Genomic DNA, 13,021 nt, shown 5'->3' with positions numbered 1-13,021 from the left:
CACAAAGTGGATGTCTCAGTGCTGTCATGGCCCCTTAAGGATGGAGACTTCATGCCACTGTCTTGAGTGCATGCTCAGCTTTCTCCCAGCCCAGAGTGGGGGCACTGCCTGAGCAGAGCTGTCTGCTGGGCCTCACAGAGCCCAGAGACACAGATCTGCCACAGGGATTGCACAGCTCTGCCCTGGGCACCCAAATTGGGCAGGAACTCAGACAAACCTTTCCTGGAATGTGGGGGGGAAGAGGAGAGTAAGCCCCCAACATCCCACTGGGTCTGAGGCTCCAGGTCTGCTTATCCCTGGATGGGAATTTCTGGCAGGTCCCTGCTGCAGGAGAAGCTCTGGGGCTCAGAGAGTATTCTCTGACTTTTTATCTCAAGCAACATTTGTTAACTACCCTGAATGACAAAGGAGAGCAGGGAGGGCCTGCTGCTGACTGAAGAGCCTCACGGAGCCAAGTTGTCCATTCCCTCTGCAGGCACTGGCATTTCACCAGAGACACACTCGGCCCTGCAGGTTTAACCTCACCCAGGAGGAAAACAATTTTCCTGTCTATCATGATATCTCCAAATGTAGTGCAGCCTAACAAGACATCACAGATTGCTGGCAATACACAGGCACCAGCACACCTCGGCCCTGCTCCAAAGAATTTATCCCACTTTATCAAGCTGAAGGACCTGACCCATCGTAGATAAGTGGTAACAGCAGCTTTATCAAAGCCCAGCAGCCCAACACCTGCACCACTGCCTCCCTTCACACACCGAGGAATGCATTTCCCCACCACCCAGAGCAAACCACTTGCTCTACCAGCCTCTCCCAGACCCTGCAGAGGTTTCTGGCAGCCAGTGAGCAGTTTATAGCCCCAAGCAAGTGCTGACCATCTGAAATCAATGCAGTGCAATGAAATCAGAGGAAATGACCTGTAAATGGCAGGAGTGATTCCAAGTACTTGCAATTTAGATCCATTATTTGGTGTGTTTGCTCACAGACTATATCTCTGGTAGCTTAATTTACTTGTGTATTTGCCTTGAGAAGTACAGCTCTAACAGTGGAAGATTTAAATCCAGTTTACAGAGTTTCTGTTTCATTGTTCTCCTGGCCTGCTCTTTCATGTTCTCTGCTGCCCAACCCCATTAACTGCTGTTAATGGGGTTAATGTTAATTAACTGCTGTAGTATCTCCCTGGATCGCCTGTACAACACATCTGGGGGAAACTGGAGCTTTGCTGAAGTCATTCCTTCCCCGTGAGCTTGGAAGAAATCAGAATTTCATCCTCTGAATCCACTGAGTATGGATTCTTAATTTCTTAGCATTAAATAACCCCTGCCTTGGCCCTTTCTGGCTAAGTCCAGCCTCAGGTGGAGTCCAGAGCAAATCCTCCACCTCCACAAAGTCAGTGAGTATGTTTTGCCACTTTTAGTGGCTTTGCTAAATCGAGAGATCTGGGAATGATCTGGACTTATCTTGGTTATCTGAGATGGCAGCAGAGAGATCAGCCAGTACCTGCTCAATCAGCCAGCACTAAAAGAGCTGCATTATTATACTCAACCTTATCACCTAAGGACAATTTCACCAAACTTGCTAAATCTGCCTGTGAAGAACAGACTGAAACAACCTGATAATTTTTCAAAGGTCCTAGATTAAAATAACAGAATTGAGGATTGGAAATATCATTGAAGTCCACAGAAGACAGAACTCTAGACAGGATCAGCTCTGATGGTGAGTAATACAATGGGATGAGAACTGGGGAAGATCTGTTCTTGCTGGGCCCTCAACCAAAGAGATGCACACATCTTTATTGACTCAATTACTGCCTGTCTCAGGAAGGCTTTGAGGCTTTTTCTTAGGACCAACACACGAGAGTAAACCCAGATTCATAATCTTGCAGAACTAGAGCAAAAGCAGCATGTGATGGTGTCGGGCAGTGTCCGCTGCTGCTGGGCAGGGACTGGGAGCGCTGCCCCGGGGCAGGAATGGGCTGCAGGGACGCAGGTGTCAGCTCCTGTCATCCCCAGTGCCACGTCCCCACCACATCACCATGGCTCTGACACAGTTTACTCACTGATGTGGCCACTGAGCCATGTGAGGGTGCTCGCTCCAGCCCTGCGTGCAGCACAGATGAAAAGGCAAATTGATGTTCTCCTGTCAGGGTGGATCAGTGGGATTCCTGAGAAGCATTCCAGCAATGCTTCCTCTCTCACAGAGCAGCCTTGCCTTGTGTTTCCTCGGCCTCTTTCTGCCAAAAGAGAGAGGTCTTAGCTTGCAGCATCCTGGCACTGCCCCCCAGAGATGCTGCCTTCCCCTGCCCTGTGCAGGGGGCTGTGTTTATCCATTCCCCTCGGGCTTCAGGAGCACCTCAGCACCTGTGCCCTGGCTGGAGGGTGTCGGGAGAGGCTTTCTGCAGGGTACTTCCCACTTTAGGTAGAGTGGTTCCTCATCACACTCTGTTGAACTGATTTGTGTCTGAATTGCTCTATTCCCTTTCTGATTTCTCCTTCCAACTGACATTCACTTTAATTGGGATAAACATGACAGATCCTCCTGTGACAGACTTCTGTGTCAGCGCTCTGCGGTTCCTCATGCCTGCCTGCTCCCATCTTGACCTTCCGCTCCAGGAGGAAGTTCACAGACTGCTGTTTGTTTGGGGCTGAGGCACTAAGCTGAAGCCATCCCCTTTGCAAACCAGAGTAAAACCCCATGTGGGAGTCACAGTGCTGATGTTGGGTCACTCTAAATCACTGCTGTGTCCTCAGCGGATGGAAGATCTTCCTTCAGCCACTGACACAGTCAGGAGCTCTCTGGGGTGTAACACAGTCCTGAGGATTTCCATGATGAGGAGAAAGTCTGTGCTGGGGGTCCCAACCACTGCACTGCACTGGGCAGCTGCTCATCCTTCCCAGGACCCAAACGTGGGAAACAGGGAAATGACAAGTCACATCTGATGGTGATGTAATAGTGATAACACAGCATGGATGTGGCTTGAAAAATTCCCCAGCAACTCAACCAAAGTGGCTCTTTGAAGAAATGCTTCTGTCTGTTTTCAGGTAACTGAGCTGCCCTCGAAATCCTCATGCAGCAAATGCCTTTGTAGGCACCTTCCCTGTACGTGTTCCATCCAGAGCCTCTACCTCTGAGCCACTTCTCCCAGCCATCCTCTCACTCCAAGGGTGGGAAGGATGCACTGTGAATTTCCAGGCGGTGGCAGGAATGCATCTCCAAGGAAGATGAGGTGGCTGGAGTGGGAAGCTTCTCAGCACAAAGCAGGTTTGCCATCCTTAGCCACTTTTTGAATTTAGATCTTGCTGTTACTTGTTTTGGCTCAGCACCAGTCAGCTGGGAAGGAAGGAGTTACTTGGTGATCCAAGGGAAAAGCCACAGCTTCCTCTTGCTGTGGCAAGGCATTGAGAGAGAAGGGGATTCTGGAGATTTGTTCTTTCTGCTCTTTCCAAGGGGCATATTGGAAGAAAGCCAGGGAAGTGGATTTGCTTTGTGTATTTGGGTTTCTGAAACTTTTAGTGGAAGCATTTAGTTCTGGGGGAAAACAGCATTGTCGCTCAAAAACCCATAGCTGTGAGAAAAAAAAAGAAGGTGGTTTGGGTAGGAAATTAGACACTTCTGCTTGAGAAAACAAACTAAAGCAGCCCAGCTCAAGCTGGCAGCCCAGCTCCAGTGTCAGAGAGCAGCAGTGCAGGGGGTTGGATGTCTGTCCATCATCCCAGTCTATCAAAACAGGGAAAGCAACCTGGCATCCCAGCCAGTCCATCAACAGGGGTTGACCTGCACTCATTCTGCCCCAGTCCCTGCATTCCCTGCTCTGGCCAGGCTCTCTCAAAACTCTCCAAAATCCTTTGGGCTCTGTGCAGAAGGGCCTTTGGTCCTTGCTGGGATGGGCATAATGGTGGAGGAACCTGCTGCATTTTGGCATTTTCCTGGGAACCCAGTGACTATTTCAGAAAAAAAGCATAGTCTCCGTCATGGAACACCCCAGGATGAGTCATGAGCCCTGGGTGAAGGGGAGGAAGCAACTGTCTTAAAAAGAAAATATCCAGTGTCTGTGGGTAAGCACTGCCCAAAGAAGTGGCAGGAGAAGACAGCTTGGAATCTTGGAATGCTCTTTGGACATCCATGTGCAGGTGGGCCTGGCTTCATCCTGAAGAATTTTTTGTGAAAAACCACAGGGAAAATTCCACCTCAGAAGCAAGAAGCTGGAAAATGAGGATTTTCTTGGTTTGGACCCTTTTCCTCGTGAGAGCCATGAGCACAGGTCAGGCAAATCTCTGTCAGGTGTTCGGGTAGAGCAGTGGAGAGGCTGGGGCCAAGGCAGACCATGAAGCTCACTGTGGTCATGGCAAAAGACCAGCTGATCCCAAACTTTTCCTCTGGCAGGTACAGGGTGTGATCTCTGAGATGCCATGTGAACACTGGGAATAAGGCTTTTCACTCTCTTACTAACATATGCCCTTGATGGGGGGTCTTTTTTTAATGACTGGGGACATCTCACCTCACTATGGCTCACTGGCATGGTGGGTGCACAGGCACAGCCTCCCTCGGGCTGAACCCCCAAGATACCTGGGCTCCGATCCTTCATGGTTCCCTGAGGCAATGCCAGGATGGGTTAACAGTACCTCTCTGTGTCCCCTGCAGGTGGCCAGGCAGTGACAGGCCCCAGGCAGGTGACAGTTGAGCAGGGCAGCTCGCTGGCAGTGTCCTGTAGCTACAAGCCACGCTACAAGTTCAACTCCAAGTATTGGTGCCGCAAGAACTCCCTCCAGGTTTGCTTCACCTACATCATCCAAACCGATGGCTCAGAGGTAACAGTGACACAGGACAGGCTGTCCATCAGGGACAACCACACAGCAAATTCATTCAGAGTGACACTGAGCAGTGTCACACTGGAGGATGCAGGCCAGTACTCCTGTGGGGTGAAGAGGAGACTGGGGATCAACCGCTGGCACAGCACCAAGGTGATGGTCTCTGCAGGTAAAACAGGGCTGGAAGCAAAGTTGGCAATGAACTTCCCCCTTTTTCCTCTTCCTCCTCTGCAGTGCTCAGGGTATTGCCCAGACACCTCCGTATTCACACTATGCACCTTCACTGCTGAAGTCTCAGGGCAGAGACTCCTGTGCAGGGTGCAGGACAGAGGGTGTGGGGGTCTCCACTTTGCTCTGACTCTCTTTTCTCTGACAGCTGTTTCAAACACAACAGAGGACAGCAATGTGAGCCTGTTGACCACCAACCCTCTGTGCCCCAGAGGCTGTGGGGAGCCTCCAGTGCTGTGAGTCAGGGCTTGGGATCCGGGCAAGTCCCCAGCAGCATCCCCTGGCTAGAACCTTCTTTTCCCATGCATGTATCTCCCAGCTTGGAGTCCCCAAGGATCATCCTGGGGCCAAGCAGGGCAGCTGGCAGACATTCAAGTGCCCCAGTTCCCATCCTCATTCCCCAGACCCTACTAAAGCTCTAGCATAACCTCCTTTTTCCTACACAGGTCCCAGCTCAGTGTCATCCACTTACTGCTTCTTCTCAGCATCAAGGTGCCCATAGCATTGGCTGTGATTTGTGGAGTGGCCTGGGTGAGGAGCTGGCGCAGGAGCCATGACCAGGAAAACCTGCAGGTCTTGGAGGTGTCTAGCAGCACCAGGGCACGAGGCTGCCCACTCATCCCAACCATTTCTGAGCCCCAGGGATGCCCTCCTGTCCCCATGGTCCCCACCCTGCTGGGGCCGAACCACCCCTCACGGCCACCCTGTGCCAGAAGGTGTTTGGCTCCAGGTACTTCTGCCCCTGGAAAGCCTGAGCCTCTCCTGGCAGCCTCTGCACTGGAAAGGGAAGAGTTTGGGGTGCAGAGACCCTGTGTCTGTTGAGCTGCAGCTGCCAACTCAAGACAATTTTGCAATAAAGGCTGGGTATCCTGCAGGACCTTGTCTGCTAGTCTGTCTGTCTGCTCCTTCCTTCAGCTGCCAGCACTGCCCCAGATGCCCATGGCAGCTGATGCTGATGCAGAGCATTGTGGCTGGGTGGGGACATGGGGTCACAGGCGCAGTGCAGGCTCCACCATGGCCCAGCTGAGCTTCCTCATGGGGAGAGGAGCCCTCAGCCCTACCACCTGTGCCTGAGCCACCAAATGTCCACCTGCAGCTAAGCAATAGCTAGGGAAGACTGGGTTCCACAATTCTGCCCCCCACTAAGCAATGGCAGGGATTGGGGACACAGGGGGAGGCGTGGAGGGACCTGATCAGAGCATGGGGTTCCTGGGCCACAGGGAGGCTGTGCTGGCAGGAGAAGTGGATGCTCCTATCCAGCTGCACTGGGATAAGGGGCTGGGGTTACCCATTTCATTCCCCTGGGAAGGACAAGGTGGCCATGCAGGGCACTGCCCAGCCTGGGGGATTGTCTGGGGTTTGGGTGATCCCTCTGCTGTGCTACCTCTCCCACTGGGTGCCCTACCTGTCCAGAGGGGCTGGGCAGTGTGGCAGTGAGAGGCAGGCTGTGTCTTGACATGGAAGCTGTGTTGGAGGAAGAAAGGGGAAAGGCAAAGGGAACTGTGCACAGCAAGTAATCTCAGTCACCAGGAGAAGCTGAAACTCTAGGAAACAGGAAACGCCATGATCTTGCTGAATCTCCAGCAGAAACAGAGGTGGTACCAGAAGTAAAAGAGTAAGTGGAGCCCCAGAGACACAATGAAGAGGAGTAGCAGGGCTGCCCCAACATGTACATGTGGCTCCTGCTGGTGCTGGCCTCGTAGGCTGCCAGGTAGGGCTGAGTGGAGTGCCAGGACTGGAACCCCACACTGGACCCACCAGAAGAAGCAGGAGGTGTCAGTGCAGTGGCAGAGCTCCCGTGTGTCTCCACAGGCTCCGGGGCAGTGACAGGGCCTGCCATGGTGTGGGGATTCCTGGGGGGTTCCCTGTCAGTCACCTGCACATCCCAGCCCGGCAGGGAGACATTGCCGATATTCTGGTGCAAACCGGGAACACACACTGGTGTTACCTGTGCTCCTTACATCGTCAGCACCTGGAAATTGCAGACCGAGGTGCGGCAGGGCCGGTTCTCCATTCTGAACAAGCATTGCAGTTCATTCAGAGTGACTGTGGAGCATCTGGTCAAGAAGGATGCAGGCACGTTATGTTACAAAAGGGATTTTCCCCGTTACATGAGAGTGCTGATGTGGAGGTGGCCATAACCCCAGGTGGATCCTTGAAGGTTTTCCCCATAGCAACAGTGACCCCCACATTTTGGGGCCGGGGCCAGACTGCGGGATGAAGTTTCACTTGTGGGTGACAGGATCAGGGTGCCCGTCTGGCACCGCTACATCCATCCTTCCTCCGCATCTGCAACCCCGACGCTCTCCAGGCGCTCCTCAGGAGACCGGCAGCACTTTCCGCTACTTCCCAGGGCTGGCCGGGCTGCAGGTGCTGTCCCTGAGCGCTGCCGTGCTCTGGGTCAGCCTGCGGGGCCGTTAATCCCCGCCGGGACCCCCGGGCCCCGGCCGGCCTTGCTCGATCCCGGACTGGCCCGGTCCTGGCGGCCCGGGCAGGGAGAGGGCAGCACCGGGGCCCCACCGGGCCCTTCCTGCTTCCCCCGCCGGCTCCAACAAACGCTCCCGGGCCCCCCTCCCCTCCCTTCGGCGGCCCTCGCTGTGCAGAGCCCCGGGGATCCCCGCGCTCCGCCCCTGAGGGGTGACCGTGCCGCGGGGTGGGCCCGGGGCGGGCCGGGCTCGGCCGAGGGGAGCCGGGAGCAGCAGCACGCTGAGCCCCGCTGTCCCGGAGTGGCCATGCAGCTCCTGTCTCTGCTTGCCTGGGTCCTGCTGCCAGGTAAGTCCTCAGCGGAGCCCCTGGGGTCGGGGAGGCGCCGTCGGGCGGGAGGTGCCGGTGCGGCGGCAGCGCTCCCGCGGCTCCGTGTGTTTCCACAGGCTGCGGGGCAGTGACCGGGCCCGACAGCGTGCGGGGATTCTTGGGGGGTTCCCTGTCGGTCACCTGCACGTACGAGCCGGGCTGGGAGGAGTCGCCGAAATTCTGGTGCAGAACAATAGCACGTATTGGTATTTTATGTATTGGCCGCATGCTCGTCACCTCGGAGTCGGAGCCCGAGGTGCTGCATGGCCGGTTCTCCATCCGGGACAACCGCACACGCCGGGAATTCACGGTGACTGTGGATGCTCTGGCCGCGGAGGACGCGGGCACATTCCTCTGTGGGGTGCGAACGGGAATATTGCGGTTTGATAAGAGTGCTGCTGTGAAGGTGATCGTGGTCCCAGGTCAGTACTTGTGGGTTGCAGGTCCCTCAGGTCCATATGGATGTGTCCTGCTCCAGCTGCTTGGAGCAGGGGATGCAGTGGGGGCTGCAGTGGAGCTGATGGGTGCCCGTGCAGGTGGGACAGCCCCAGGTGTAGCGGTAGGTGCTACTGTCACTCATTCCTTTTTCTCACTTCTCCCCAGAGCCGCTTCTTGGCACCCCAGGATCAGCCATCTCCATTACTGGGGTGCACTGGGCTCTCTGTGTCAAACTTTCTTTCTCATTAGCTCTTGCTATTTTTTTCTGTGCCCTCCTTGCCTTACTGTATGACAGCAGGGAGTTCCTCATTGCACTGTGCTGCCTCATTTCCCACTTGGGACAGTCAGCACCTCTGGGCTTAGGAAACATCCCTCTCCATTGCCTCACCAGGGATCAGCTCACATAGCAGGACAGTATATATGTGGTGTTGTTGCGTTAGTACTAAACTGAGTGTGGGGTTCCCAGACTTCCTTTCTGCAGGGTGAATTTGTTTTGTGCATGTTTTGGGAGACACTGAGACTGTGAAAAGCCTCATGGGCAGGGGAAGGGTCTTAGAGCCCTCTGACCTTGAGATATGTCCTCTAAATATGCCAGAGGGGACCCATCTTCTGCTGCTGTGACAGCACATACGTCACTTCTGACTTGCTGCAAAACCCACAGCATTTTTCCCCACAGAGATCAACCAAGCCTCTCCTCTTTTTGTTACAGCTTCTTCCACCCTCCCATCATCGACCTACACCACCACCACCACCTTCTCTGATCTCATACTCTCTGTAACAGGATGCACACAGACAGTTTCTCAGAGGGAAATTGTGCAATCAACATCAAATCCCTCAACCCCTCAACTGTGAGTAGCAGCTCCTGCCTACAGCAGCCACTTTCTTCCATGAGCTCTCTGGTGCTGCTGGAGCCCTGCAACCATTGGGGGTCTTCAGACACCCCTTAAGGATCCAGGCCTCCTGTTTTCGCTTTTAGAGACCACTCTATATGGAACAATTCTTCCCTTTAAGGGTGGTGAGGTCCTGGCACAGGGTGCCCAGAGATATTGTGGATGCCCCATCCCTGGAAGTGCTCAAGGCCAGGCTGGAGGGGGCTCAGAGCAACCTGGCCTAGTGGAAGGTGTCCATTCCCATGTCAGAGGGTTGGAACTGGGTGATCTTTAATGTCCCTTCTGACCCAAGTAATTCTCTAATTCTGTGACAGTAATTCCAGTGCCTCTAGTCACGTGGGAGAAGAGGTTTCTGCCTGCAACACCAGCCCCCATTTCCTTCCCCAAAACTCAGTGAGACTGTTTGTGGGAAGCCGAGTGCTGCAGTGTTCTGTTCTTTGTTGTCACACAAAGAACAGACAAGTAAAACAAAAAACACAAAACCAGAGTGTTATATCTTCCCCCCTTCACTCCTGCATGTGGGATGTGATGCCAGCAGAAGACAAAGCTGAGACTCCCCATCAGCAGAATCAAGGCTGTGCTGGCTCACCAATTTTTCCTTCTTGCCCATTATAAACAAGGTTAACAAAGAGTGGAATTGAACCAGAGCAAGTGCAGGAACCCTTCCTTAAATCACTGAAGATGCAGAAGCTCTCAGACCCAAGTGTCATTTTGCTTCTGCAGTTTTTGGTTTGCTCTGCTCCATGCCCAGCTGGCAGCCTGACCATCCCATGCCTGCTGTGATTGTCAAGCCCTGCCACACACAGCTATTTCCTGTGTCACCCACAGTTGCTCCCTACTCCATGCTGGTTCATCATGAGAAGTGTGACAACATAAACTCTTTTTTCTTGCAGCTCTAACGTGGTTGAGCACATCCTTACTCCAGCCATCATTGTGGTTCTTTTTTTGCTTGCAGTGGCTGCTGGTGTTCTGCTAATACTCTCCAGCAAGAAGAAAGGTGAGTGAAGTTGTCAGTGCCACACACATCTTGTTTCTGTAACAGAGCCTGCTCTGCTTTCCTTATTTTTCTTCTGTTTCTTTTTCCTCCCCCATTCCCTTCTTGATCCATCCAATTCCTCAGTCTGTCATTGAGACATCAAGAAGGTCTCCTCCCCTCAAGGGAACAGTGGGACCATCCCATGGGTGTTACCCCTTGGGTGTTGTCCCCTGGGGGCAGGGAATGGCAGCCCTTGGAGAGGATGCTGCTGGGCACAGAATCTGTTTGTTTGGGCACCATCAGCTTCTCCAGATGGGCTCACTTGCATGGGCCAGGCTTACACCAGGCTTGATGCAAAGTTTTAAGGCCAGTGTGAAGGATGGGGAGGGACAGGAGGGGACATTTGCCAGCTGGCAGGTGAGGTCTGGCTTTATTTGAAGAAGCACTCCAGTTTAGATGGATCATGGAGTGTCAGGTTCCTGTCCTGCTTTATGGCAAGATTTGCAGTGGCAGTGCAGTTCCTCAATATGTTTCTTTTCCTCTGTTTTCACTCATGTCCAGCCACATCCATGCTTCATCCAGCCCTTTCTGGAGCAGCCATAGAGATGGACAGGACTCACAGAATGTCACCTACAGTAAGGAAAACCTCATGAATTCTTGGGATTCTGTGCCCCAAGTTCACATGGAGAGGGGAAACATTGCATCCTGAGCTGCTAGCGCTGCTACTTTCAGACAGGTTAATGGCACTTTAGGCTGGAAGGGATCCTTTGGGCTCTGTTCACCAACAGAAAGACACAACCAGGGACTTTGTGTAACTACTGCAGAGTATTCCTGGGAAAGGAATTTAGGATTGAGCTGAGAGGTTTCCTCTCCAAGCCACTCCAAGCACAGGAGCTGCTTCTCTGGGTGAAACAGCCTTGGGAACCTGCAGCAAAACACATCTGAAGTGGCTGCAGGGTAGCTGCTGCTTGCTTACTGCTTGGAAAGTATTTTCTGATATTTTTTGCCGGTTCTTGAGGAGCGGCTAGTGTCAGTAGAATTCCCCTAGGGAACGTTGAGCCAGCCCTTGCTTCAATTTTTATTTCCACCCAGTGCCCCTGCAGCCATCTCAGCGCCAGTCAGGACGGGCAGCAGGGTGGGAGATATTCCCACCCCTGTGGATACAGGCAGGGAGTGGCAGCAGGGTAAGAGCTCATCCTTCTCCATCAGGGAGCAGAAGCCTTGAACTATGCGGACATTGACCACAACACGGGCGTGGCTGAGAGCCAGTACAGCAATGCTGAGGCTTTCTGCCGCTTGGAAACGCCCCCGATGGAGTACATAGAGGTCAGACACAGTGCTCAGGTAGGAAAACGCCAAGCACTGCTAAGATGGAGGTGGTGGGACGAAAGCTGGAGTGGGTGGGTGACAGAATGGGCAACAGGATGGGCTGGGTGGGGATGGAGAGGGCTGTAAAGGGAAGTGCCAAGCTGGGTGGGGTGGGAGGAAAGCTGGAGTGGGTGTGTGACAGAAAGGGCAGCAGGATGGGCTGGGTGGGGATGGAGAGGGCTGTAAAGGGAAGTGCCAAGCTGGGGTGCAAATCACCCTGGCTACTGTGGGTTCCCTCTCTGGGAACTTCTGCTCCTGGGTGCTTAAAACGTCACAGAGGTTCCAGCAGACAGTGTTTGCCTGGAGCAGCCACGCCAAGGGTGTTTTTTGTTTATCTCCCTCCTTTCCCAGCGTTTGGAAGAGAAAAGAGAGGCGTTATATGCCAGAGTGCAGAAGCCTGTGGTGCAGAAGGAGCAGATCTACACCAACATGCCATCAGCTCCACAGCCCAGTGAAGAGCTCTACAGCACAGTGTATGGGAGATGAGCAAGCACCTGGCCCCATGGGCTGCTCCTGCTGCTGGAAGCTGTCTCTGCACAGGGCACATGGGGTTTATGTTCTGCTCAGGCAGGAGCTAGCTCGACAGCAGACCTGTTGCTCTCCAAGGCTTGGGTGTTTCTTTGAAGCAACTTCAGAGAGGATGAGGTTGTGTGGAGGCACAGAGAGGGTTGAAGATAAAATCATCCCTTTGCAAATGCAATTTGGAGTCCTAATCCATACAACAGTGGTGCTGGGAATAAAGCTCTCCCCCTTGAAGTGGGGTAGTCCAGGCCAGAGACCCAGCAGGGTGAGCCATCACTTTGCTCTTCTCTGTTTTGCTGATAACTTTTTTCCTAACACCCACTAAGCACTTTCTGTGTGAAGTGTTGCTGCTTTATCAGTGACTCTGAGAACCCGATAGCTTTGGCCGTGGTGTGTGACTGTGTTTGTGCAGCAGTTCTCACCTGCTGAAGAGTTTTTTTAGAGTATCACCCCAAAAGCAGGTCCAGCCCTTGCTGATGCCCAGCTGGGCTCCAGCACTGTGAGAACTCAGATCTTTAAGGACAAGGACTCTTGGAGCTCCAGCACAAACCCACAACCCCACCACCAGCTGCTGCAGCATCACTCCCCTTTGGAATGTTCCATGCAGTGTTTCCCCTGGCGTGCTGGTGCCCTCCCCCATGAGTGTTCACTCTTCTCCAGCCCAGTGCCAGGCAATTCATCCATCCACTCCCATGAGAAACAGGCCATAGGGATGGGTGTCCATTTGTGATGGGCTGGGAGCAGAAAACCTGAGCTCTTATACATGGTTCTATGCAAGTGGTTTTGCACAAATTGGTGAATTTTCCCTTGCCATGAGAATTTGGGCACTGTAGCTTTTCACAGACAGGCTGGTTTCAGGGCAGGGATGGTGATTTACACCACATCCAGGAGGAGGCTGGGGTGGGGGCTTTTCACTGTCTACCAATACCTGAAAGGAGGTTGTAGTCAGGTGTGGGTCAGTCTCTTCACCCAGGTAACAAGTAACAGGACAAGGGGAA

The 13,021-nt window shown here is 53.4% G+C and overlaps 2 protein-coding genes across 4 annotated transcripts; both read left to right on the top strand.

Annotated features, from left to right (window-relative positions):
* Window positions 1-1,996: 1,996 nt before the first annotated feature.
* On the top strand, window positions 1,997-6,013 carry LOC107212351 (protein CD300H-like). 2 transcript variants are annotated; one of them, XM_015645460.2, is made up of 4 exons: window positions 1,999-4,261; window positions 4,642-4,977; window positions 5,185-5,272; window positions 5,483-6,013. In XM_015645460.2, exons 1-4 carry the CDS (start codon window positions 4,123-4,125, stop codon window positions 5,856-5,858), a joined length of 939 nt encoding a protein of 312 aa, XP_015500946.1. In that variant the 5' UTR covers window positions 1,999-4,122; the 3' UTR covers window positions 5,859-6,013. The 2 variants fall into 2 exon arrangements, with proteins under 2 accessions (XP_015500943.1, XP_015500946.1); XM_015645457.2 differs by having other exon boundaries at window positions 1,997-4,261; window positions 4,642-5,272.
* Window positions 6,014-7,665: 1,652 nt separating this feature from the next.
* LOC107212595 (CMRF35-like molecule 9) lies at window positions 7,666-12,399 on the top strand. 2 transcript variants are annotated; one of them, XM_015646056.3, is made up of 7 exons: window positions 7,673-7,808; window positions 7,907-8,251; window positions 8,977-9,115; window positions 10,051-10,154; window positions 10,695-10,768; window positions 11,343-11,477; window positions 11,853-12,399. In XM_015646056.3, the coding sequence occupies exons 1-7, from the start codon at window positions 7,769-7,771 to the stop codon at window positions 11,985-11,987; spliced, it is 972 nt and encodes a 323-aa protein (XP_015501542.1). In that variant the 5' UTR covers window positions 7,673-7,768; the 3' UTR covers window positions 11,988-12,399. The 2 variants fall into 2 exon arrangements, with proteins under 2 accessions (XP_018864085.1, XP_015501542.1); XM_019008540.2 differs by lacking the exon at window positions 8,977-9,115 and having other exon boundaries at window positions 7,666-7,808; window positions 10,113-10,154.
* Window positions 12,400-13,021: the final 622 nt, after the last annotated feature.

This window comes from Parus major, chromosome 18, assembly GCF_001522545.3.
Source record: "Parus major isolate Abel chromosome 18, Parus_major1.1, whole genome shotgun sequence".
In the NCBI taxonomy this organism is placed as follows: Eukaryota; Metazoa; Chordata; class Aves; order Passeriformes; family Paridae; genus Parus; species Parus major.
This window is presented reverse-complemented; position numbering and strand designations above follow the sequence as displayed.